Source organism: Euprymna scolopes, chromosome 14, assembly GCF_053919585.1.
Source record: "Euprymna scolopes isolate OS-2025 chromosome 14, ASM5391958v1, whole genome shotgun sequence".
Taxonomy (NCBI): domain Eukaryota; kingdom Metazoa; phylum Mollusca; class Cephalopoda; order Sepiida; family Sepiolidae; genus Euprymna; species Euprymna scolopes.
In genome coordinates, this window is record NC_136495.1 from 68755184 (window position 1) to 68782775 (window position 27592).

Here is a 27592-nt window from a genome sequence, read left to right on the forward strand (position 1 = left end):
AGCTAGTGTATAGATTTTAGAAATGTTCTCTATTTTTAGTTTAAGAAGCTGTTTGAGTTTAAAACTTATCGAACGCAACTGCAGACGGCTGATGTGACAAGAAAGGTCCATGGGTTCACATCAAAGAAGTTAATGGGGGCAAACACCCGCAGCGAAGCCTATTTTTGAGGAAACAAGATTTGACAAGATCACATTCTGTGTTGAGATTTGCAAAGGGTTTTTTTTTTTTTTTTTTTTAGTCAATTTATTCTTGGAGAAAGTGAGAACATACACCTGGTTTAAGATGTAACCAATGAAGCCCTCCCCACTCCTAAGATAAAGGGTTGGTGAAGAATTTGGTGATGCATCTCCAGACTCCTGTGTGAAATTGAATAAAATCAACTGCATCAAAAGAAAACGCAGTCTCAGCTTTTGCATTGTTTGATTCCTTTACAGAGAGAGACGGTAGACTAAGGTCTGCCACATGCAATCATATTTATAATAACATGATTAGATGTGAAATTACCATCCATTTGTAATTAACATATTTTGATATCAATGTGTATACAGTTTCTTAAATGGAATATAACCGGGTTTTAGAACCTCCAACATTGTGTAAGCACATTTGCTGTAAAACCAAGAGAGTTGATGTCGTAATTGTCTATTGATTAGAACCCCAACCTTTTTATATACGTGTCATGTCGAAATTAGTATAAATTCCAAAAATTACAAAATATTGTAAAAGATAATTGCAAGTAGTGTAAAATTTATCAAATTATAGTTTTATTTTATGTTTTAGTATGGAACAGTTCTTTGTGACCAATTCTGCATGACAAACTGTCTTATGTCCCTTACTTTCCTACCTTTCAATTAAAATCCGCCATTTTAAAATACAAAATGTTGGACTGGTAGTATATATGATGTTTTATAAAAATTATATCTAACACATCTGCTACTAGATCAGTTTTGCATAATTTTCTGAATTTATACAAATTTCAACATGACACATAAGTATGTAATAGTATTTTTGTGTGAAATGCATTCTTTTCAAGTCCCACTATTCTGCAGAAGCACCCACCTTTTTCTATATATTATTTTTTGATCATTCTTTTCTTGATCATTTATCAATTTAATTTTACTGTATTTTATTCTAATTTTAGTCATCCTTCATATAACCTTGAAATAGTTTTCACTGCCAAAATGTTTTTAAAGACACCATTTCCATTACAGCACAAACACAACCCCTTTTCCTACTAACCCTCCCACTTCAACAGCAAATGGAAAATGTTTGAAATTTAAAGAAAACAAAATTCTATCATTCTCTATCCACTTAAACCTCTCCTTGAAAGATTTTCTGACTTTCTTTGATAACCCCTATTTGCACATGTGTGTGAAGATTTAAAGAGGGATCAGAGATACCTGGATGAGTATATACTAGTCACATGTACATACCTCTTTATCCTATTAGCTCTATTCTATTTCTCTACTTCACAAACACATATCTCTCATTACACTGAAGTAGGTCATAAGAAGTAAAGGAGAATTCAGTTTTTTAAAGACAATTTCGTATTTCTAAATACGTAAATTAAAAATTAAAAAAAAACACTTATGTTTTTATGTATACCATCTTGTTTATTCAAAATAAATTTCATTTACAAACTATTATTTCTGTCCTTTTTTGTAAATATACACATAGTATACAAAATTTACCAAAACTTTTAGGATGATATGTTAAATTAAGACCTCTACTCATATACTATTAAGCTACTATATATATAACCCTTTGTCTGGACTTGAAATTTCTATAATATATGTATAGTACCTACAATAAAGGACAGAAAAATGGAACAAGAAATGTATAGAACTTATATACACCAATTTGACCAAAATATTAGATGGATTATTCAAAAAATTTAAAAAAATTAGTCTCATCAAGCAAAAACACTCCATGTTATATAATTTTTCAATGTTATTAAATACACACACACACACACACACACACACACACACACACACACACACACACACACACACACACACACAGCACTTTGAGAGAAATATGAAAATTTCTAATTAAGTAACATTGCAAAAATTCTCTATCTTGACAGATTGAACACTTCTGAAACATACTATATTCATAAATAAAATATAGAATTTATTTTTCTCTACTTTAGACGCATGGTAGCCAAATTGTTATAAATGTTGGAGTTACTCTGGTCCAAAGTTCAAATTATTTGGCTGCAATTACATAATCCACACTGATGATTGTTAGTGAGCATGAAACATGTTTGTAGATAATAAATATTCATTTATAAAAACAGTTTATCACTTCCATGTTCACTAAAATACCATATCTATAGTAAACCATTCAGTTTGTCACAACTTATATAATGAATGTGCTATTTTAGACGTAATTGAGGGATTACATCAAGCATCAATTACTCAGCTACCGACAAGATTTGAATTAACTACAAACTCATGTAGTGAGTCCAATCTCTGCTACGGCTGCACTGGACTGGACTGAGGGATTGTGATTTCATACTTTTCTCAAGTCTTAGTCTATTAGGACACAAAATCTGATATGATTTGAAGTTGGATGCGAATCTTGAAATATATGAATCTGTTTTAATGTTCCTTAAATAGGAAAAATTTAGTGAAAAAAAAGTTAGTAAAAATGCCTTTTATTAAGACTTTAATAGACACTAATATGATAGATAACATAAGTTTTGAAAAGTTTTTTAATGATCTTTGTTTTATGCATTTTTTTTCTGTTTCTGTGATTAAAAAAAAATTTTAAACTGTTATTTTTTTTTTTTTAAATATTTGACTTTAAATTTAAGTTATTTCTAAATTATTGAAAGAAATTTGAATCATGATATAAACAGTGAACCATCAATCATTATTGAAGTTTTCACAATTGTTCAAAATTCTGTTTAAATCATAATGTATACTTTTTAGTTAGTTTAATTGAATGGTCTTGTTGGTTATTTCATTGCAGTGATACTTTGAAATTAGAATCATTTTAACTCATTTTTAGTGGCCATCTTTCATTTTTAAGATCAAACTTATTTGAAATGTTCAAAATTATGAATGCTTCTTGCTTTGACACATTTTTCTTTTTTCTTCAACAGATTTCCTGTTATAACGTGGCGTCACTCTCGAACAAAAGCCTTATTGATAAGATCGAGTGGTTTCCATTCAAGGAGCTTGATGGGAATGCTTCGACATCACAACACTGGTTCTAGTAATATTTTTTTGTCTCCTTAGATTTTAATGTTAGGTTTGTTTATGAGGATGTTTGTAATAATAATACAAATGCTACTGTCTGGGAAAGATGATTAAATTTATGGAGAGTAGAAAGTGGGGGCTAGATTTACTTTTGGTAACCTCTTAAACTTTTGCTTCCCTTATTTTGTCCTTTAGTCCTCATATTCCAGGAGCGATGTTTATGATAAAGAAAGGAAGAATTGCCTCTACCCACTAGCTAGTTTTTGATCTTTATATATATATATAGTTATTGCTCTTTACATCAAGTGACTCCATTCCTTGTATGGGGTGATTTCCATTAACAAAAAAAAAAAAAAAAAAATAGATTTCTTTTATTAGCAAATTTTCTGTTCTTGCATTCAAAATTTCTAGACCCAACATTTGAAGTTGTATATAAAAAAATAAGATAAAAAAATATATCAGTCAGCATACAAAGAAGAAATGGGGAGGGGGGGAGAGAAAGGATCTTATTATGACAATAGTGAAAGGTCTTTTACCAAATTCATTTCAGACAGCAGAAGCTTGTTTGATAGGCTATTTGCTTTCTCCCTTCCTTTTAACAATTAAAATAGTTTTGTGTGGAAATGCTACATTTTGCATGATAGGATGAATATTTATATAATACATCTGTGTCTTTTATTAACAGTGAAGAATCTGGTATAATTCAATTAATTTAAACTTTTTATTCTCTCACTTTGAGCATAACTCTTCATAACGATAATGAAATTCTTGTGTATACTAATGATGAAATCATAAGTGTTAATATGTAGTTGGTAAGGTGAGATAAGTCCGAAGAGACAAAAATAGATGAAAACCGAATATCTGTGCCACACAAGTTCTTATCTTTAACTGATGCTTGGATCCCATTTATATGTTGTCTTCATTTTTCTCAGAATATTTCATTTTGACCACTTTGAAGGAATAGCTATATTGACCAATGCTGATAGACAAAAGCCCCCCCCCCCAAAAGAATGCTTTGAATGGCAAAGTGAATTAATATTCCTTTTAGACAATGTTTCATGTAGAGTCTGTTACAGTGTATAGTCTTCTCTTGAGATTTGATTTTTATCACTTAGTACTAAAATGGGTGACCATTCGGAAACATCAAGTGCTATATGTGCTATCAGCTTATCTCACTGTTTTCAGTCACCCTGAACTTCTCCTTGCTACTGGAATCAATCCGTGCTGACTTATGAGAGGAGTGGAATTAGAATATCTTTGTCATTCTGATGTTCAAAATAAATTAACAGAAAAATGCTTTGATATACTTACATATCAAGCAAAAACTATTTGTGTACTTCAAACATTAGGGAAAAATTAATTTTAATAAAGAATTAAATTATTTTACTATTTGCATGCCATCTTTATGTTAAAAGGGAGATAATTTGATACGCTGGCTTAAAGATGTATAATGGAAATATAAGTAAAAAATGAATTTAATTTATTACTAAAATTCTGCTCTATAATTTTCCATAATTTTTTGGTCTAAATATTTATTTTCGGTTAATACATAAGTACATCAACAAGTTTTCTTATTAATTTCTATTTTTCACCTGTGTATTTCTTTCAAGGAGCACTGAAATTTGTACATCATGTTCAAGGCGCATGGAAAAACATGGTCATCACACACTTTTATTAATATAGAAATTATTTTCACTGCACCGTATTAATGTACACCCTCTATAAAAAAAATGATGAAAATATATACTTTGCACTATTATTCATATAAAATTATAGAATTTGGTGAATAATTTAATTTTTCATGTATAACTTATCTCTGATGACTAAAAGAAAATAGTACCCACCATTGATTTTTGTTTTAGAATGGAGGATTTTTCTGATTTCTTTCAAGTGGTAGGGTTATTTGCTTCATACCCTTTGAAATGGGTTTTGCTATGAAATTAGAAAAAACAAAAAACAAACCAACTTGTTTACTCCTTAGCACTTGTGTGATAAAATATATTTATATACAAATAAATGCACTCATATTATTTGGAGTATGCAGACTACTGTTCTCATGTTGACCCTAGTATAGTGGATAAAGTACTAGGTAAAATTCAGTTGTAAGTTACACTGTTTTGGAGGTTGAAGGTTTAATCCTCAGTGCGAGCAACACTCAAAATAAATTGGAAACTACTTAGGACTTCTACCCAATCATGGCTGACGGTATGTGAGCATGCTATCCTTGTGGATAAAAGGTTCTTTTTGAAATTCTGTACAGATTTTTGAATTTGGCAGAAAGATTCCCGAGTTCAACAAGATACACCTGAAGGTCGGAGGTTACCTTGACTGAAATGCTATGTAAATAACCCTCAAGATGAGAACAGTAGTCTGAATAATTCAAATTATAGGAATTATCAATCCTCATACAAAAAAAATTAGATAAATACACATTGTTCTTTATTACAGAGTGAGGATTGTTTGAATTTAGTGAAAACAGTAGTCATTAAAATATTGTTAGCAGGTTTTATAGTATTTACTATTCGTATAACTTCATCAAACACTTTGTTTTTGCATTTGTATGCATTTTAACTCCTATCTACACAAATTCTTTTTATTGTTTCCGAGATTTTTCTTAAATATTTAATAATTTTGAAAATGAGTTTTTATTTTTCCCTTTGTTTAGGTACATCCACTGGAGAAACATCGGCCAGTATCGAGCAGGAAAATTATTTCCGATCGCTGGTTGCTGCCACGCCTACTATGCGAAGCTATCAGTCCTCCTCTTACAGTGATTCACTAACCAGCTTGGACTCTTTGATGATGGTCGGAAATTCAGAACTGACAATTCCAGAGACCCCAGAACCACTTCGAAAAACTACATTCTCTCGGGCACCAGGATTGAGCAGTATTCGGACCAGTGCTAATGCCAAGTCAAAAAGTAAGAAAACATAAATTAATTTTTGATCAATGTTATTGCTTTGCTTTCTATTCAACTGGGAAAATAACATTATTCACATTAAACTAAGTTATATGATTGAGCTTCAAGAAAATAATTGTTTATCATAAATTATAATTATCATTTACTTTTTCATTCTAAACATTTTAAATAGAACGTTAAAATTTTTGTAGACAAAATGAAGATATCTAAGTGATAAACATGTTTGCTTAACTCATATTAATTCACCAACCTCTGCAAATTTTGATTGATTTTTAATTTTATTCATATTTTAAAAATGTAAGTATTTTGTTAGTGTACATACATTTGTCACCTATATATTAAGTATTTATTAAACATTAGAGATATCCATATCGCCAAAGATGAAGAAATTGTATGGTGGAATAATACATGTAGATGGTGTTTTTCATATATATCCTTTTCTAAAACTTTGTTAGGTGGAAGGTCAGTGATAGAAAATCAAGTATACAAATTTAGGATATGGGGAATATGATTCCTATCTGGTATATTTAAATCATGGAAGAGGAATGTAATAAATCTTATTCAATTTGGTGTAACACAAAAAATTTTATCGGAGATGCTGTATACACTAAACAATTAAAAATGTATATGAACATGGAAGAGTAATCTAAAGCTCTTTTTGTCTGAGTTTCACTACATTTTACTCAAGAGCTTCTTGTCTAGAATTCTCTCTACATTAAAAAAAAAATCAAAAAATATCTGTATGATGTATATACCTGTTATGAAACGAAAATATATTCCAAAACTCATGTAAATCATTGATCAAGCAGTTTTATTTTTATAAAGAAAATACTTTTTCTAATTAATGGGAATCCATAAGCATTACAGCATAAATCTAGTAACTATGAATTATTGTTGGGTTATATCTTTTTGATTCTTTCAAAATGGGTGTGAAATAGTCACTCCTTAGATACTCATAAAATTTTAATTTCTTAGTTAAAAATAAGATTACTTGATCAATTTATGTGACTTTTGGAATATGATATTTTCGTTTCATCACAGGTATGTACATCATAGAAATTTTTTATTTTTGTTTTTTAATATAAAGGGAATTCTAGACAAGAACCGAACCAAAGATTATCTACATTGCAAATAACTCTTTATCAATAATGGCTAATTGCACACATATGATCAGATGGTGCATTCAATGTTTTCATATTCCTTGAGTTTAGCCAAAATAAAAGATTAAATAAAACAATATCACTAAGGACACAGGCTAGCGTAAACCATACCCCCCCCTTTTTACCTCCCTTCTAAATAGAATAAGAATTTTAGTGATATTTTTCCTTCTGCCGCAAACTAAATATGCTAAATACGAATCCTGTCCCCCATACTCTGAATTTCACAGAACTAAGTTTGTTATCTTTGTAATTAACATAATTTAAGATTGTAATAGCAATTTTTATATTTTGTTTGTTTCCAGCAATTTTTATTTTTTTGTTTCTTCTCCAAAACACAGTAAAAACTGTTTTTGTAACTCCCTTCTTTCTCAATTTTAATATAAAAAAAAGAATGACTTTTTTTTTTATTTGTCTTATTCTTCCAGTTTGCTATGATTCATCTTATTTACAACTCATTTACCAAGGTACTTTGTGTTATTTTTAGGGATCGAGTGTTGGAAACAATGACGGATGGTTGATATTATTGCATCAGTTGTGCTTAAGATGTGTAAATTGATTCCATTATTTAGAGTAGTGGTTGCCAACGTTTTTCCGACAATTTTATCCATTTCAATACTTTTTGCAAAGAACAACAAATTCTTTCATTTATAAACAGAGTAAAGGAATGTAAAAATATTAGAAATAATAATAAAAAAAAAACAATGAAAAAATAAACAAAAACTTGAGAAAGTAAAAAGAGCTTTGTGTCTTAATAAGTACACACAATTGATGAGCTGTTAAACACAGCTTGCTGAGAGATTTCTTTTTCCATCTTAGTTTTAGTTAAATGGGTGCTTATGCATTAAGTGGACATCTAAAAACTGCACTTTAAGACACCATTACGTAATTATGTCATGTCGAAATTAGTAAAAATATCAAAAAACTATGAAAAATGATCAAGCAGAAAAATAAGTGCAAAAAAAAAAAAAAAAAATCCAATAATGCAGTTTTAGTGGTTTAATCTATTCTGTATGACAAATTGACTTATCTCCCTTGTTTTAACTTTTGCTGTTTCAAATTAGAACATGGCCAGGTGATAATAATGATGTTTTATTTTTATTTATTTATTTTTTTGTAATAATATTTATAGTAGATCTACTTGATCATTTTGTTGGAATTTGTACTAATTTCAATATGACATCTAATTACATACTACTCTCTTTACTTAAAATGCATTGTTTTGATTTTTTAATAGTATCCACTTATAAATGCACAAGTGCTGTTAGAAGGGAAATAACTTATGTATTTTTTCATTGGTCTTAAAATGAGCATCATGTAACTGTATTTTAAATCTCATTAAAGTCGGAATTAAACCAATTTATAAGTGAGTGGTTTCTTTAAATAAAAACATAAATATGATATTTCCTCCTCTTTCTTAGGACAATCTGCAAAGTTAGGGATCATTCCTGGATAGGCAGACAAATTTTGCCTTTAATCTTGGAATACATTTGATTATCTAACACCAAAAAAAAAAATTAAAAAAAAATGGTATCAACAATCCGATCAGTCTCGACCTCTTAATCTTTGAATCAAGCTTAATGTTCTGAAATTTTAAAATTAATTTTGTTTTATATTGTTGATTTACTTTTTGACAATGTTATGTTTTTCAAAGTGCTATATGTATATGAATGAAGAAAAATAGAAGACTATTAGATAATACGTATAAATAATAATTATCGAAACCTCATGTGAAATGGGCTTCATTCAGTTGGATGTTTTAGTAAAATGTGTGCCTTCTTTTTCAGATATATAAAAACCAATAGAAAGAAGCTGTTATTTAGGAAGAACATTAATTAATAAAATAACATTTGTAAGAAAGAAAGGGAAAACATATATTCCAAAATTTGCATATATTTTTCTCCTCTTTCTATTCCTCCCTTCCCCATGTATTTTTTTTTACTTTGGATCTCACTGATTTCACTGTATTCTCTCCAAATTAATAACAGCATTTTTCTCTTGATTTTTATATATCTTGCTATAAATAATATAGAAAGTATAAATTTGTACAAAAACATCCTAGAAATTAAATTAATATAATTAAAAAAAAAAAAAATGTTTCCAGTCATAACTATCAACATATCTCGATGGTTACATCTTAATACTTTGTATTCACCTATGTTTCAGTCAATGAGATTTTCTTTGGACCTAGTGTGTCAAATTTATGAATAGTGAAAAAATAAAAATATTTTTGAAAGAATTCCACCACACCAATCAACCATTACTCAAGAAAAAATTATTTTCGTGGTTTCACATTCTTGTAATCAATTATTAGGGAATTCTCCTTGACTGAATGCTGGGTGATATGAGCAATTAAAGAAGATATAACAATTGCAATATTTTCTTATTCATTTTAACCACCAGATATCTCACTCAAACGCACACACTACGAAAATCAATAATTAAAAGTGGCCCATCAGTACCCTATCGTAGTTTCACCAATCTGATAATCAGAAGTGTATATTTTTCTGGTACAGCTAAATATATTTGAATGCAAGAAATCTGTAACATGAAATTATATATAAATATATACCATGATGGGTGTTTTAAGATGAATTTCTTTTAATTGATGATAAAGCTCATCTGAAAGAATATTGAGCCCTTCAAATGCATAATATTGTATGCAGAGTATTTGGTTTAACTCTATTTCGATTCTGAAAAGTTTTTACATACACACCTATCTGCAGTATTATTTTGTTTATTTATCTGAATCGAATATAAAAACACTAAATTATTTATCTTGCTTTGTGACAAATAAACATTTGGTTTGCATTTTAATGTTTGATTTTTCTGTTGTGTCCACAGAAACCTATTCATCAGGTATCCGCCCTATTTTCTTGCTGGTCCTAGTTTAATCCTCCTCTATTATCCTTTTATCAGATTTCTGTGACTGTGAGAGAAAAGAATAAGGTGCACTTTTGCTTTAACTTTTAAAACAAAACTGATTCAATTAAAACATAAAAAGTAAATACTTTTAATGTTTGAAAGCTTTAACTTTTGCAGTTTCCTCCTTTGCGTTTTAAAATATTTGAACTACAATGTGATCTCAAACTTGGCTAATTACTATAATTGCGTGTAATGTTTCTTATCTATCTTCCTCTGTTATATATATATATATATATATATATATATATATATATATATATATATAAGGTAATCCTCTTAGAATGGTAAAATGAATTCCCCAAACAGACAGTTTTGCACCACTTTTATAGTCCCTTCTGAAGATTAAAATCAAAATACTATTGAACCTTATGTTAAGAACTTTGATCAAAATCTGTTACATGATTTGATTCATAGAAAATGTCTAAAATTTAAGGTTTAAGGTGTCAAGAAATTCAGAGAATCTAATGACTATGAATCAAATTTAATACAAATATAAAATATTTGAATTTTCAAATGGGGTGTGCCCATATTGTGTCTCCACCCCTAAAAAAAACCTTTTACTACTCCAAAATACACTAAATAAACTGAAATTTGGGGAATATTTATTTATTGATGTTTAATAATCATGAAAATTTCATAAGAATCGGTGTTATCTAAATTTTCATAAAGAGTTTCCATCCCTTCTTTGCCTGTTTGCATAAAACTAAAACAAACTAAATATAGCCCACATTACCCACTTTTACCTGTAATAACTATTTTCAAAATTACTAATCTTAAATTAGTTTAGGAGTAAATCCTAAGTATTTACTATATGGTACTCTTAAGAGTATACCAGTTTTGGTAATCTAGAAACAGATTAAGCTGTACTCTATTTCTAATTTAATAAGAATATGGTCATTACTCGTAACATTTATTGAATTTTGATAAAGGAAGTGGTTTCATTCAATGTCTATCATATAGTGGGCAAGGATAGGGTATCATTTCATATTGATTATCCCTGAAGCATAATCCAAATTGTTATATTTGTCTTTTCTCTCTGCGCGTTGCATTCATTTATCTCTATTCAATACATATTAACCTATACAGATGTGGTTTTACAAGCTTTCACTTTTTTACAACTGAATCAAAAGAACTCTTCTTTAACTGTTTATCATCACAAAATCATGTTGCTATTTCAATATGATACAACTGATTGTATGGGAATGAGATGCTTTTACGGTGTCTACTCATTAAGATAACATGGCCATTACAGACAAGCAGACTGTAAAGAGAAAAGTACGACACCACTGTCACTCTTACTATTGATAACCTGAGAGATTTGCAAAGTGCATAAGATATTTGGCTCAGTAGAGTAAGCTATCTTATCGAGAAATGTCTTAAAGACCAGGGATACCTCAGGCTCTGTGGGCCTACTGTGATTTTGAACACCAACCTAAGTATTTCTAAGTCTAACGCTTCAGCAAGGGAAGCTTGATAGCCATTGACCTTGCAAGAACGTTCATCAGCTCTTTGTTGGGCCTTATTTTCATTCTACTGCTTATATAGTTACTTTCGTCACCGAACACACCTGATGAGAGATCAGTTTTGTTGCTGATGACCAAATAAATATTATGGACTTTGCTCATTCATGGGCCATTGTATGTATTCTCCTCTGGATTGCCTTCAGATGTGTTTTCTTTTCGACTTTCAGATGAAGAAGTTGTTGGAACTCCCCAAGAAACATGTTTAGAAGTTATTTTGTTCTGAAATTGCTATTAAATCATAGAATTATATAATCTTGAATTCAAGTTATATATATATGTATGTCATCTTCAGACAATTACACTGTATCATAGACTTTTATTGTGGTTAGATAGGAAAGTGTCTGAAACCCAGATCGAAATTCTACCATCTAGTAAACAGTTGGCAAGTCATGAGTAAATGAAATCAATGTTTATTATCATTTAAGAACTTTGCATTTTGTTGATGGCAGTTGACAATTCCACTTATCACGGTATTCAACCCAAGAAAGGAAGCATAGTGTATATCTACACCCCAATTACAGTATTTAGTTGCAATGCTTTTCATATTCGAGAATTAGTTGTATTTAGTTTGTTCTTTGGTTCTTGTCCAGAATTCCCTCTATATTAAAAAACAAAAATCTCTATGATATATGTACCAGTGTTGAAACAAAAATATTATATTCTAAAAACTATGTAAAATGATCAAGTAGTTTTATTTTTAAATAAGAAAATCAAATTTTATAAATAACAGAAGAGTAGCCGTCTTGTCTGGCATTTTGAAAAATTCTGAAAAAAACAAAAAAAACAAAACAATCACACACATACCTTATATGCCTGGGATTGTTTTTAGATAGGTTTTGTATCGGAATACCTCTGATAAGTATCGATAATCGAAGAAATCTGATTAAAGAAGAAACCGTCCAATTTTGGTCAAAGTTAACACTTTTATGCAGCCTACCAACATAATTGAATTCAAGAAGTTTTATCACCACACAAGCAGAATTGCCTGGCCTATATAATCAATAGTAGGTTCTTTGATAAGACAGAGGCGCCTTCAAAATGAACACTTCTGTTTAGAGTAACATTAGACCATTATACTTGACTTTTGCATTTTAAACTTAATTCAAGTCATTATATAAAATTAAAAATAATTTCATAATATCAAGTGAGTTCTCTACAGTGCAATGTAAACTACAATGAATTGTGGATTAAGTCACTACAGGGAGGCATGTGAAGCTTCCTCACAGTGCACAACGGTGAGTTCCTGACTAGAGCACGCAATCAATTGATTTGATTGACGAATGAGTGATTTCACCAATTTTGACGACAATAAAACTATTAGAAGTGTGGCACATTTATTAATCCTCTTTAAATCCCAAGTCGCTCTGCCAGTAACTCAATAATTCGAACTTGCGATATTTATGTTGCAATGCCTATGAATTCCCATTAATTGCTTAAGAATGAGTTTCTTTATAAAAATAAAACTATTTGATCAATTTGTGAGTTTTGAAATATGACATTTTTGTTTTGTCATGGGTATGTCCATCATAGAAATTTCTTTTACTTTTGTTTTTTTTTTAATATATGTAGAATTCAGTAAAAATACCTTTTTTTTTTCTTTTTAACACTAGTGACATTACAAAGGCTTAATAATCTGTTCTATATATTCTCCTGATAATTGGGCAGAGAGGCAGATTGTTACAAATGAAGTCTTTTAACTTTAGCAGACATGTCTTGTTTCTCAAGAATATGTACATGGAAGATATATTCGTTTAATTCCTATTTCAATTACGTTAATCAGTCAGGAGTGAAAGAACACTCACAATGCAAACTCTCCATATATTCACTTTAAGGTCCAGATTATTTTATTCCTTCAATGACAAAAAGATACAACATTAGTTCTTAATAGCAGCAGCAATACTCGCCTGAACTTAAAAAGTCGTAGCTCTAAATGGAGCTAATGTTGCCACATGAATGATAATTCCGTGGCCGCACACACACACAAAAAAAAATCTGTCCATTGAGCAAAAATGCTACTCCTTTATTCAGTTCTTTTACGTGATCAGCCAAAGTTGAAACCGCTAAAAATTTAAAATAATTGTACCATAACTAGTTCTGTATGTATCATTAAGTAAAGATGCTTCTGAAATGTGTCTAAGTTTGCTTCATTATTCACTTATATCTTTCTCAACTTACTAACTGCAAACCTAAAAGTTTTTCAAGCTGTCAAATGAATGCCTAACCATTCAGCTCAAATGTAAATGTACTTATTGACCTTTTCAATTCGATTAAAACTTAGTCAACCCCATTGCCTTAGCTGATAGCTAATCAAAGGTTTTTAACAGTTCCCTTTCATACAGAACTTACTTCAGGTAAATGTGCACCTGCTGACCTCTTCAGTTTGTTACTATCTTATTGCATTATTGCTAGTGTTTACCTACATAGTTATCTGTGAATGATCTACTCCTCTGTCATCTAATATAACTGAAAAATGATCACTTCAAACTCTTGCCTTCTATTTATAGTTTGAGCTGCAGTAATATATGTAATGAAAGTATAAGAAAAACCAAGGATTCTTATTGCTTAGAAGCTAGAGTAGGCAAGAGTTAGCTATGAAAACAATCATAAAATGTAAATTGATGTAATTAGTCTGTTTTCCCTCTGGAATGAAATGCAAACGTTTTTGTGTTACTTGTTATATTTATATTTTCATAAATTCCCATCAACTCGAGGTTTTGAAACTATAGGGCATCTCAAAAAATGTACTCACTTTAAATGATGATAAAACGTATATTTATGAACATAGTGAAATGGAATAGCTTTGACTAGAGAAGATAAATGTAATTGAAGAATCATGTTGGCAAATGTTCAAATTGATAACCATTATTGTTCAGACAATGAAAACGCATACCAAGAGGTTCACAAGCATTATTGAAATTGGTCATTAGAAGTATTTTAGACACCCTAAAGTTTTTCAGCCTATGCAAAATATAAGCTAGATTTATTAATATGCGGCAACCATGTTTGTGTAATCAGAACAAATATTATCACAACCATAAATTCTTATCATACTCGTGTATGATTAGAATTTATATTTAAATATATAAAAATATACTTATGACAAATAAGCTACACTGAAATATTCGTTTCATTCCCATGTAAAATAATCAGGCTAATTGTATGAATTTACACTTTAAGATTGTTTTCATAGCTAACACTTGCCTACTCTAGCTTGTAACCAATCAGAATCCTTGGTTTTATTACCTGTTCACTACTTATATATATTTGCACTCAATCTTGAATAATTCTATTACCTATACTTTTGCTATCTTTGGTTCTATGCATGTGGTTTCTATTGATTTTCTCCAGTTCTTCATAGAAACAGTATTTTCACTTGAGTAAAAGTACTGATTGCATAATAATTGCTGTAGAATATAAAAGAAAATAAAAACCCTAATATTTATCCTAACTGACTGCATTTTTACCTTCCCTACCAAAAACCATGAAATAAAGAAAAACCCCTTCAAAACCTCTCATCCTTTATTTCTAGCCCCCCCCCCCATGTTTTTATGCTTCAATTATGTTATTTTGATTTCTATCAAATTGTGATCATAACTTTTTCTAGATCTTCATAATCTATAATTCATAGTCTATCTATAAAACATTTTGTGGATTATTTTAATAGAACAATCCTGGATTAATTTTCAACAATGTTTCCAAGGATGTAACCCCCAACATCCTTCAGGTTTGCAAGGACCTGTAGTGTAATAGATAAAGTACATAGTAAAATTCAGTTCTAAGTAACACTTTTCTGGAGGTTAGGATTTAATCCTCAGTGCCGGTGATACTAAAAATACAATTGGAAATAACTGAAGATTTTTATCTGGTTATGGCTGATGGAATGAGAGAAAACTACTCCTGTGGATTGAATAAAGGGTTTTGTTAGAAATTCTGTGAAGATTCTCGAGTTTGACAGAAAAAATCCTGAGTTTCACAAAATACACCTGAAGAAGGCCAGAGCTTACACTAGCTGAAACGTGAGAATGACACTCAAGATGAGAACAGGTGTTCAAATAATCCAAACAATCAATCCTTATCTAAAAACTTCAGAAACATAAAAGTACAATCTTTAAAAAAGTATTTGGGTGGCACAACTTTTAAAAATAAAAAATTATTTGGGTGGCACAACTTTTAAAAATAAAAAATTATTTGGGTGGCACAACTTTTAAAAATAAAAAATTATTTGGGTGGCACAACCTTTTTATAAAAAAAGATAAAAGAGGATTCACTTTAAGGAAATTTTCTCCTAAGAAAACCTAACTTGCATTTAATAGAGAAGAATTTAAGAGGAATTAAATAAAATAGTAAAATGCAGTAAAATGATATATTCACTGAAATCCCTATAATTAAAAAAAAAAAAAAAGTGAAGATAATAAATTAATTCTACAAAGTTTGTTGACAGGAAATGAAGAGTGCCTCCAAATCACTTAAATGGCATAGTGACCTATCATGATTAAATGGCATAGTGACCTATCATGATTAAATGGCATAGTGACCTATCATGATTCAAGATGTTAAAGGATTCATGTAAGGAAAAAGCCATATCTTTGTGTTTCATTACCACAAAGGCAGAGTTAGAAAAAAAGATTGGTTTCTAATATGACAGAAAATCCATCTCTCCAAAAAGGTGCACTCTGAGTAAAGGATAAAAATTTCCTCACTCTAGAAGGATTTCTCCTTTACTAACTGAGAACATATAAGATTAAGCACAATATCATAACAGATACTACACTTTGTTCATGATCACAAAAGGGTCAAGAAAAACGTCATTGGTTTATAATTTACTTGGAAAATTATAGACTAACTTGACTAATCAAGTTATGTTCAATCCAACTTTCACTCTTAATAAATGTGAGCTGAAAAATCTTCGATAAGTTACTAAAATGAATCACTCTTTTATTTTATATTTCTAATCGATTCATTGAAGTCAATTTTTTTTTACTGGGAACGTAGAATTAATACTTTCCTCCGACAGTATACTCAAGTGAATATAAAAAATAAAAACTAAGCTTATTTGAACCTTATTTGCCAATTTTGTAGTTCACATTAGTAATGCTTAGATCACTTACACAATTCCTTCTCCCTGCTAACATGATTTCATAAAAGAAGAATGTTGATTTTTGTATGATTCTACCTAAACATTGTTTACTTTTTAGATTCATCCAAATTATTTTTAAGTAAAATTTCAGAAACAATCTTTATGCAAACTTGGTCGTAATATCCTATTTTCATTTCTTTGATTAATTGATATCATTTTTTCTCTATGATAAAACTTTTCAGTTCTTGTTCAGAATTGTCCCATATTGAAAAAGAATAAAGAAAAATCCATGTTTGTATCCATGATGAAACAAAAATATCATTTTTCAAAAGTCAAGTAAATTGATTTTTAAAATCATTTTTAAGTGATTAATAGCATTACAACATAAACCTTGCAAGTTTTAAATTATCTCCTTTGTTTTTGAGATTTTTTTTTTTTCAAAGTGTCAGACGAGACTGTCGCCTCCAATACTAAAATTTGATTTTAAAAATAAATCTATTTGATCAATTTGTGACTTTCAAAATATGGTATTATTGTTTCATCAAGCATTCATACACCATACAGATTTTTCTTTATTTTTGTTTTTTTTTAAATATAAGTGGAATTCTGGACATGAACCAACTTTTCACTAGACATTGATACAGTAGTTCAGTAATATTTTAGAAACTGAGAAAAAAAATAACCAATTCTTGCACAAAAAAACAAACAAACAAAAAACAATGTATGTAGTTAAATCTATTCTTTGTGAGTTTTAGTAAGTCTGCACCGATTAAATACTTGTTAATTGTAGTCAGTAGTCAAGCTTCTAGTTTTTCTCCATAGATTTTAGTCGATTCATGCTGAGAGCCTTTTTTAGATCATTTAGGTTGCTTTTATTATTCACAGTCTCCTATTATGTCGAATTGAAGTTTTGTTCATGTATTACAATTGATTTGCTTGTTTATTGCTTTAATTTTCTTTCACTCACCTGAGCTGAAGTTTTCAGAAAGCATTTAAAAATTCAGTGATTTCCTCGTCTTTTATTGGTTACCTGTGAAATATGTATTCCTTACTTTTAACTCTTTATTTCTGATTCACCTTTCACTTGAGACGAAACAAAGGCAATTTTTTTTTATTTCTCTTTTCACTTTGCATCAAGTTCATCTTGTTCAATTTGAACAAATTCCTTTTGAAAAAATATTTCTGTTGCCATTATTTGCTGATCTTTTGCTTTTGTTACATTTCTGTTGGACTACCACTATTTCTTTCTGCTCTTTTTCAAATTTGAATGCATTATGACACTGTTAAGCTCTTCATTTCTTTTAATCATTTAAAAGATTTCATCCTTTTCACTAAAATATTTAAAATTTGTTTTTCTACTAATTTCTTCATTTGAATTTTTATCAAATGTGCTTAATGTGATTAAAAGAAAAAAAAAAAAAAGAAAAAAAGTAATTCTAATTTTTAAAGGTAAAAATTTTATGCAGTTTTTCCTCCCAACTTTTTGCAAAAGAAAAATGATTTTGGGTAGTCTTTTATTCTTAAGGTTGATAATCTAATTACTGCATATAGACTCTGGACAATAGTAGTTGGAGGCTATTCATTTTGCTATCTTTTGAATTTTTTTATGTAGACAGAAATTATTAATGAATTTTCAGAAACCTGGAAAAAAATTCACTTGGTAATTTAAATCAAACATTTTATCATCACATTTAAACAATTGTTGCAGCTAATTCAGAATGTAATTCAAATAAATCTGAAAGTAGTAATAAGTAAAAGAAAATAAAAATTACTGTCACAAAAACATTAAATTATAAAAGTTCATCTTAACAGAACAATTTCTAAACATTTTTAAACTTGAATTTTCCTACTTGCCTTTGCACCTTCTCCTGTCTATCTTTCATTTGACCAGCATGTGTGTCTCTTGACTCAAACTATTTTAATATTTTAGCTTTTTCTTTCAGTTTCATGTCTTTTGAACTAGCAACAAAACATACCCAATGATTCTCTCAGCAAATCTGATTAGATATAGGTATTGCACAAGATGTGTGTTCAAATTTAAGGATATTTTTTAGTAAAGAATAATGGAGAGCTTCACTCCCTTTTCAATCTTTATTCACTCTCTTACGGTTATAGGAGTTATCATTTGTAAATAAAATCTATAGTTCTTGTTCAGAATTCCACCTATATTAAACAAAAAGAAAGAAAAATCTATATGATGTAGGTACCAGTGGCAAAACGAAAATATATCATTATCACGTAAATTGATCAAGTAGTTTTATTTTTATAAAGAAAATTTTAAAGCTATTAATGAGAATTCATAGACATTACAACATGAATTTTAATTATTGGCGAGTTATCTCCCTTGATTTCGTGAGATCTTTCAAAACGGTGAGTGATACTCATAAATTTTATTTTATTTAAAAATAAAACCACTTGATCAGTTTATGATTTTTTTTAATATAATATTTTCCTTATGTCAGATTATTTTTAATTTTTATTTTTTTTTAATATAGAGGGGATTCTGGAAAAAACCAAAGCAATATGATTGTTACAATTTAAAATTCAGTTATTGTAAGATTTAAGAGTAAATTACTTATACAAGATATGAAAGAAAACAAATTTTGCTTGATGCCACTTTTATCATTACAGTGAAAAAAAAAATATACATTTTGCCGAAATATTTACTTTTTTTTTATATTAAACACAAAACATTTTTGATTTGTTTATCTTTTTGAAAACATTGATTCGAACATGTATCTTAAAATCTAATACTTTTAAGGATATCAAATATTCTGTTCTTGAAACTTGCTAGATAAAAGGAAGTTTTTGGGCAACACTGTGCAATTTGATTCCTATATAAACGATGTTAGATTGGAATAAACTTTCCCTAGATAAACACTATTTGATTGACAAAGATGATTAATATTTCAATATGTATTCATATCCTCATAAATTTTTCTAAAATTATAATTAATAATAAAAAAAAAAAAATTGAATAAAAATGTAAACTGAAATTTTTCATATACAGAAAAGCAAAAAAAAAAAAAAAAAAAAAAAAAAAATTTCATTCCAGCATCTTGAGAATTATCTTCATTATATTAAACTTAAATCGTTCATGTTTCCTTTTTATATTTAAAATTTCTAGAAAATATCATTTTCTATTTTGTTCTTTCAGTTTCACAATTTTCTGTTTGTTTTTTGAACATTTGTTGTCATTTCTGTTTCAGTAAATGTTTACAAGTCTATTTTTTTCTTATTTTAAGTGAAACATAATTTGGATTTTAAAATGTTTCCTTTAACTTTGAGATTTATATTTTCAATTATTTTAGTTTGTCAGTAAATGTTCAGCAGACAACTTCTATTCCAAGTGACAATCTAATTGTTACCATTTCATATTAATTGTCCCCCTCCCACTTTATTTGTGGCGATAAGGTTTCTTTTTACATGTTATTGGCAGGTCCATTGTTATTATTTATGATTGCCATTAAAAAGCATGTTTTTTTTAAAATTAAGTACAGAAACTTATGTCTGCTGTAATCAGTTCAATTACAAATGTTTATGATTTTACATAAAGCTGTCTTTGTTACAAAGAACATTACATCTACTTGGATGAAATTCATTAAAACATTTGGTTAGTCTTTAGATTGCCAGGCACAATTTAAATTATAACAGTTTAATGAGAGAATAGCATTTAACACTTTTTTTTTTAACCATGGTAAAAAAATATAAGTTGTTTAAAAAAGGTTTAATTCATATATATATATCTATATATTTATGCGAACATGAACTGGCTAAAGCAAATTTTATTGAAGGGTGATAAATATTTAACTTTATTTCATCTGATTAATAACAATTCATAAAAATATGAGAAATTAATTTACAAATATGATGTAAATAGATTACACTCTAAGTTCAGAAAATCAATCTGCTCAGTATTTTATTTTCATTTTTTTGCTTTAAAATTGGAAGAGATATTTAAATTTTATATACAACCCTAATCTGTTTTTGGAACATATTGGGTCTGTCAATCTAAAGACTCAACAAATATGTTGAAATAAATGTACAAAGATTTACAAACTTTTTTTTTTTTTCATCTGAATTTTGTTTTTATTTATGATTGACCAAATCCAACTCTCATCTCCATCTTATGCACTTTATTGCTCCACATCATCTTCTACTAACTCCAGCCTCCAATTAAAATATTTGCATGTTCCATGTGAACATCATATGCTCATTTTTATTTATTTTAGTTTTTAATATTTAATTTTTTTTTTTACAATTTTTTTTACAAAGCTTTATTCATGTCATTTCAATATAACTAATCACAAAATTATTAAATAAACTCATTTTAATTTTTAATGTTTATTTTACAAAAATCTTTCACTTTATAGAATTTTATTTACATCATTTCAACATAAGTAATCATAAAATTGTCTTACAAACATTTATTTACTTTTAATGAAAAATAAATGGTAGATAAGAAGCAAATATTTTTACATAAACTCTTGATCATACAGAAAAGTAACCATTTTTTTATGTGCTCTGAAATCATTTTTGTCGTATGATTTTTATTACCTCCTTTTTCTTTTACATTGCCTTAGTTCATGTGAATTGAAGACTCAGCATAAGTTGACCACAGCACTTTTTAGATCTTTTTAATAACAACATCTAAGAATTCAGGTATTACAAATATATAAGATAAGTTAGCATTTTATTTACCTGTAGTAAAAATTGAGGGATCAATTTCTTTTCTTAATATAGTAGTAATAATAATAATGTATGTCCACTATAATGTTGAAACAATTTCTATGTTAGCACATTTTTTAGAGGTGGACAAAAATTGAAAAGAGAAACACTTTGCTATATCATAAATGATGTACTACACACATACCTCCTAAAATGTTTGTGATTTTGTTATCAGATGTTTGCTTTCAAAACTGGGCCGATCTCTTCTTCAGGGCTGTTTTTTTTATTTTTATTTATTTATTATAACTAACAAAGGATTTGACTTAAATATCATGAACTTGTCATTCTTTTTTTTTTTTTTTTTTTATAATATAACTGAACTAGTAATATTTTAAATGATCTTAGCCAACCTAATTGTAATAAAAAAACTAAAAAATAAATAAAATCAAACTTATTCTTGGTTAAGAATTGCTTTTTTTTTCTGAAACAGCAAAAATAATTATATCTATATCATTGTTGAAAAAGGTTTAAAATAATATGTCATGTTAAGGATTTTTGAGGGCCCAGCCATGTGTAAATAAGATGAATTTTCTTTTGCATAAAATTCATGTACCAAATGATATAAAAATGTATTAATATGGATAAGTTTGTGATTCCAAACTTTGAGAATTATTTTTACAAAGGTTTTCCCTAATAAAAGATATCCATCCTACTATCATATTAAAGACTACTCTAGTTATCTCCCCATTGTTATAACTCTTTAATATACCTCGGATTATTTAGTATTGATTGCGTGCAAGATTGCAAATCTACAACAGAAATAGCCAAGTACTTTTTTTTTTAATTACACAATCGCTTTCACAACATTATTCTTTACACTTACAAAAAGATTTTCTATAAAGCTAAAGGTCTCTCCTAATAATTTTCCCTTGCATGTGCTCATTGGCCACCCATGATTATAAGTGTTTCTCTATTTGAGGACACTTATTTAATATCATCATCGAAGCATGTTCGATAGCCTCTGCCTCCCCCGACATGTGTTGCGGCTTCCTTTTTCATCGATTAATAACACCACTTCAATATGCATGGATTTCTGTACCTCTTTTACAATGAAAAATGTGGAGCATTTCTTTTTATACTCCAATTCCTATCTCTCTCTCTTTCTCCTCTCTCCATGTTGGGGCTGGTTGAACTTTTGAGTTTCTTTAATATTTGGGACAAAATTAATCAGTGGTTGAATGCCCCGTCATCACAAGATCTGAGATTTCATGCATAAGGAAAAACCTGCCTCAACATATTTACTGAAATCTGTCAATTTTTTTTTTCTGTTCTCCTGGCTTACATTCACTTTTAGATAGAATTATTCCTGTGTTTGCATGTCATCTCTCCTCTTAGAGGATGGGAAAGGCAAATATCCCTTTGTTCCCATGTGTTAACTTTTCTTCAACCTGACCGTCTGTCTCGGTCCATCTGCTATTCTCTTCTCCTTCAGTAGAGTTGTTGGTCACTTGTAGTATTTTACTGTTCACACACTCAACACACCTGGAAAATCATTTTCAATTTGCACAATATTTAGACGTTTTCATCGCTAAAATGTTGAGCTTTTATTTTCAGACAATTTTCTACTTATTCAAAACTTACTGCTAATTTTTAATTATCTATTTATCATGAGTCATCTTTCGAGAAGAGATTAATCGTACAGATGAAGTTTGTTTTCTTTAGCTTTTTTAAAACAAACTGATAATTTATAACCAGTTAAAAAAAATGGGATTTTCATTTTTCAAAATTCATAAAAGGGTAGAAAAAAAATGTAAATTATTTTCGAAATGTTTTATAACTTAAAAAAAACATCAAACTCGTTTGTTTTGAATGCACTCAAGATGAAATAACCAAAAGTGAATCTGTTCATAGCACATAAGTAAAAAAAAAAAGAAGGCATTTTACAGTATAGACAACAACGAAAAGAATGGCCAAAAACAACAAATATATAACAAACAAATGTTACCAAACACAAGATAAGTTGCTCTTCTATTTGAATAAATGTTTTTGGTTGAATTTATTTTAAACATTTATTTAGTTTGAAACACACGTGGTACAGAGTCGTAAGTTAAACAAAACAAAAAAAAAAAAGAAAATAGCTGACATGAGACAGTCATCTCAAGAATTTTTATAATCGCTCAAAAAATCGAAAATTAAACAAAATATTGGTAAGGATCCACATAATATAACTATGGCATCCAATAAATGTAACTGTGATATTTATTTGAATTTATACCAGTATATTCGATTTATTTTTTTTTATTTTTTATTTAAAAAAAATTTTTTTTTTTTAATTTTATTTTAGGAGAGAGTTTGAAGACTTCTCAGATGAACATCTCATGTCAGCCATTTTTTCTTGTTCTAACTTAAGACCCGGTGTTACTTATATTTTTAAACTAAATAAACGCTTTAAAATAAGTTAGACACAACAAAAAATTTATCTAAGTAGATAGAAGAGTAACTTACCTTACGTTTGGTAACATCTATTTGTTGTATATTTATTTTATGACCACATTCTGGTTTGTTTTACTATATTGTAAAATGCCCCAAAACATTAACAATAATGAAGGAAATAGTCTTTATATTTATTTTTACTCAGTTGTTTTTTTAATATTAAAATTTATCAAAGTTGTTGCTACTTTTCAAACTTGGAGGTGAACATTAATAAGTTGCATTATTTGTATTACTAGCCTGGGTAAGGGTGTTGGTTAAACACCAAACAAAAAACCAGCAAGTACCCGTCCAAGCGCATAAAAAAAAAATTAGGAGTAGTAGGCAGGCTTGAACCCATGATATAGAGGAGGAAAAGAAAGTAAAAAAAAAAACGCAAAAAACAAACAGTTTTATCGATACACCTACCACAATTGTGACATCACAGGCAGTTGAAATAACGTCTTTTATGCGACGTCATTGGCATGAAGTTTGAATGACTTGCAAAAATTTTGATGAAAAAACTGACCCCAGTGTATGGTGAAAGAATTAATGTTTTGGGCCAATTTTTTTATATTTGTCATCCGAGACATTGGACTTTTAAACGATACCGATTTTGTCACGGTCCTACGTGGCTGTTAAAAGTTTTTGGCAGACATGCACACACACACACACACACACATTTTGCCTTTTATATTATATACTAGCGGGTGTACCCGGCGTTGCCCAGGTGTTTGGGGGGGGTGTATGTAGGAGAGGGTGACCCTGTTTTAATATTATTAAAAAAAAAACATGATGTTAAAAAAAAGTTGGAAAAACCAATACAAAGCAAAACAGCAAACAAACGTAAAAGGAAAAAAAAGGTGTAGAAGAGGAAAAAAAAGTTTAGGTAGAAAGACAGGCTTGAACCCGAAACATCAAGGCTAAGGCGTAAAAAAAAAATGCCCGACACGTTACCCCTACGCCAAAGAGGCATACAATTGAGAATAGATAAGATTAAAGCTTTAAAAACACTTGCAGGTGGTTTTAAACTAACGTCAACATATTTTAGGTCAAGCATGACATCATTGTCGTAGTAGCAGGAGCAGAGAAAATGAAGGAACGATTTTTTAGGCACCCGTCCCTGTACAAAACTGATTATTTTAGGGTTAAGGAATTAATGTTTTTGGCTAATTTTTCGATATTTGTTTGGCGAAGGTTGGAACTTGAAAATGATACCTATCTGGCAAAAATCCGTGACCAGTGTCGAAAGTTTTTGCAAAACATACAAACATACATACACACATTTTCACTTTTATATATATAGAAGATAGACTAACGGGGGGTAACGGCGTTGCCCGAGTGTATGGTCAGGTGGGGGTGGGGGTGTTAATCAAAACATAAGAATAAGCGAATTAAAAAAAGAAAAGAAAACAGAAAAACGAATGTTAAAACTTATCTAAAAAATAAAGCGGGGGTTACCCGGGTGATGGTGGTGGTGGGGGGGGGGTAATCAAAACAAGAATAAGCGAAGCAAATATTTTTAAAAGTTAAAACTTAAAAAAATCGAAAAAAAAAAAAAAAAACTAATGTAAGGCAAACGAACGATGTTAAATGTAAAAATTGGAAAAACAAAAACAGAAAAGAAAACAGAAAAACGAATGTTAGAACTTCTTTAAAAAATCCGAAACTCCCCCCCCCCCCCCAAAAAAAAAAGTGAAAAATGGCTTAAATAAGCCTGTTTCAATATTAAAAATTAAAAAAATTGGTGGGTACCTGGCGTTGGCTGGGTGTTTTTTGGTGTGTGTGGTCAGCAGGGGTGGGGGTAGGGGTGTTAATGAAAACCTAAGAATAAGCAAAATGAAAAACAAACATTACGTGAAAAATGGCTTAAATAACCCTGCTTCAATATTAAAATTTAAAAAATCGAAAAAAAAAAAAAAGACATCTCACACCACGATTCGAACCCAAAATCTTTAGATAATGACCCAGCGCTCTAACCAACTGACCTAACACGACGTACACAAAATTAGATCATTTTTTAAAATCTTTAAATTAAATCAGGTTACGACGTCATGACGCATGCGTAGATACGAATTCGTCATGAGAAAGTGCTGATTTCAGGGTGAAAAAATTAACGTTTTGGGCCAATTTTTCGATATTTGTTGCGCGAAGGATAGGGCTTTCATATGAGACCAAATTTGTGAATTTTTGTTCTGTCTATCAAAAGTTTTTAGCAGACACACAAACATACACACATACATACATTTTCGCTTTTCTATGTATAGACTAGCGGGGGGTACCCGGCATTGCCTGGGTGTTTGAAGGGGGTGTGTGGTTTTGGATAAATCAAAACTCTGGGGGAGGGGGTTAAAATTTAAAAAAATAAAATTTTTGGTAGGTAAGTATGAGGATCGAACCCAAACCCTTGAGGCAAAATTGGAAATTAAAGTGTGAAAAAAAAAAAAAAAACGCTTTTTTTATTTTTATTTTCCCAAGATGTTGGGGGGGACCAGCTCCCCATAAAAAGGGGATTATCCAAATTGAATAGCAATTGTCTGATATAAGGAAAATATTTCCACATTGATCAAATCTGATTGCTTTCGGACATTTTCGGCGATCGCGACTGGAAAAATACGGCCAGAATTAGTGTCGCTTTTATTATACGAAAAAGCCTAATCCACATGTGGCGAGCAAAAAATGTTGAATATTTATCTTTTCAAAATCGAGCAAATTAAATAGACAGGCGACCTCTGTTGTTAACCCGTAGATATTATGATTTCTATGTGATTTAAAAAGTTTTAAGAAGTTGTGAGCCGACCGACTGCTTCTCGGAAAAAAAGCCTTTTACAGACATTCACAAAAAGCGAACATACACACATTTTCGCTTTTATATTTATAGACTAGCAGGGGTACCTGGTGTTGCCCGGGTGTTTCGAGGTGTGTGTGCTCTTAAATCATGGAGGGGGGGGTAAAAAGTTTTGGTAGGTAGGTAGGATTGAATCCAAAGCCCTGAGGCGAAGTTGGAAAATAAAATGTGAAAAACAAAAAAAAACATGACATTAACCGCTTGGCCAGCAAGAAAGAATTACTGAAAGACGTTTGGATTTATTTAAGTAGGAAGAGAATTGACAGGTGCCTGCACTTAATGACTTAATGAGGTCAAATAGAAGATGCAGTTAATATTTTCTGCGGGACAGTTTTTGAGGTCAAAATCTGGGTTGTTTGTTTTTACCCAACTTTGGGGAAAACCAGCTCCCCCGTTTATTAGGGGAATGTCCAAATGAAAGCAATTGTCTGATATGATGGTGAAAAGCTGACATTGACCAAACGTTTACATTGCTTTCCAGAGACTACCCAGCCGTGGGCTAAGGAACGGCTGATTCGAATCCAGTTTTGCTTTTTTATACTGAAAAGTGAAAGAAACACGCGCCGATCTAAAAATTTGGAAAAAATAGCACGTGCAAGTCGGGCAAATTAAATACACACACGACCCCCGTTCGTAACTTGTCGATATCATTTAGACAGCATATAAAAAGTTTTAAGGAGTGAGCCGACCGAGAAGCGCAGCGAAAAAAGCCTTTTGCGGACATACACAAAAAGCGAACACACACACACACATTTTCGCTTTTATATTTATAGACTAGTGGGAGTACCCGGCATTGCG

General features: G+C 29.8%; 1 protein-coding gene across 21 annotated transcripts in view; it reads left to right on the forward strand.

Moving 5' to 3' along the window:
* The window catches only part of LOC145293059 (myotubularin-related protein 13-like), a 508291-nt gene that overhangs the window by 413062 nt on the left and 67637 nt on the right, over nucleotides 1–27592 (forward strand). For 16 of the 21 annotated variants that reach the window (XM_080139396.1, XM_080139398.1, XM_080139410.1 and 13 more), the window contains 2 exons: nucleotides 3111–3223; nucleotides 5873–6127. In XM_080139396.1, the coding sequence (XP_079995522.1) occupies nucleotides 3111–3223; nucleotides 5873–6127 (368 nt within the window). Of the gene's footprint in view, nucleotides 1–3110; nucleotides 3224–5872; nucleotides 6128–7712; nucleotides 7752–27592 lie in introns of all 21 variants that reach the window. The other 5 variants (XM_080139390.1, XM_080139392.1, XM_080139406.1 and 2 more) reach the window with 2 other exon arrangements.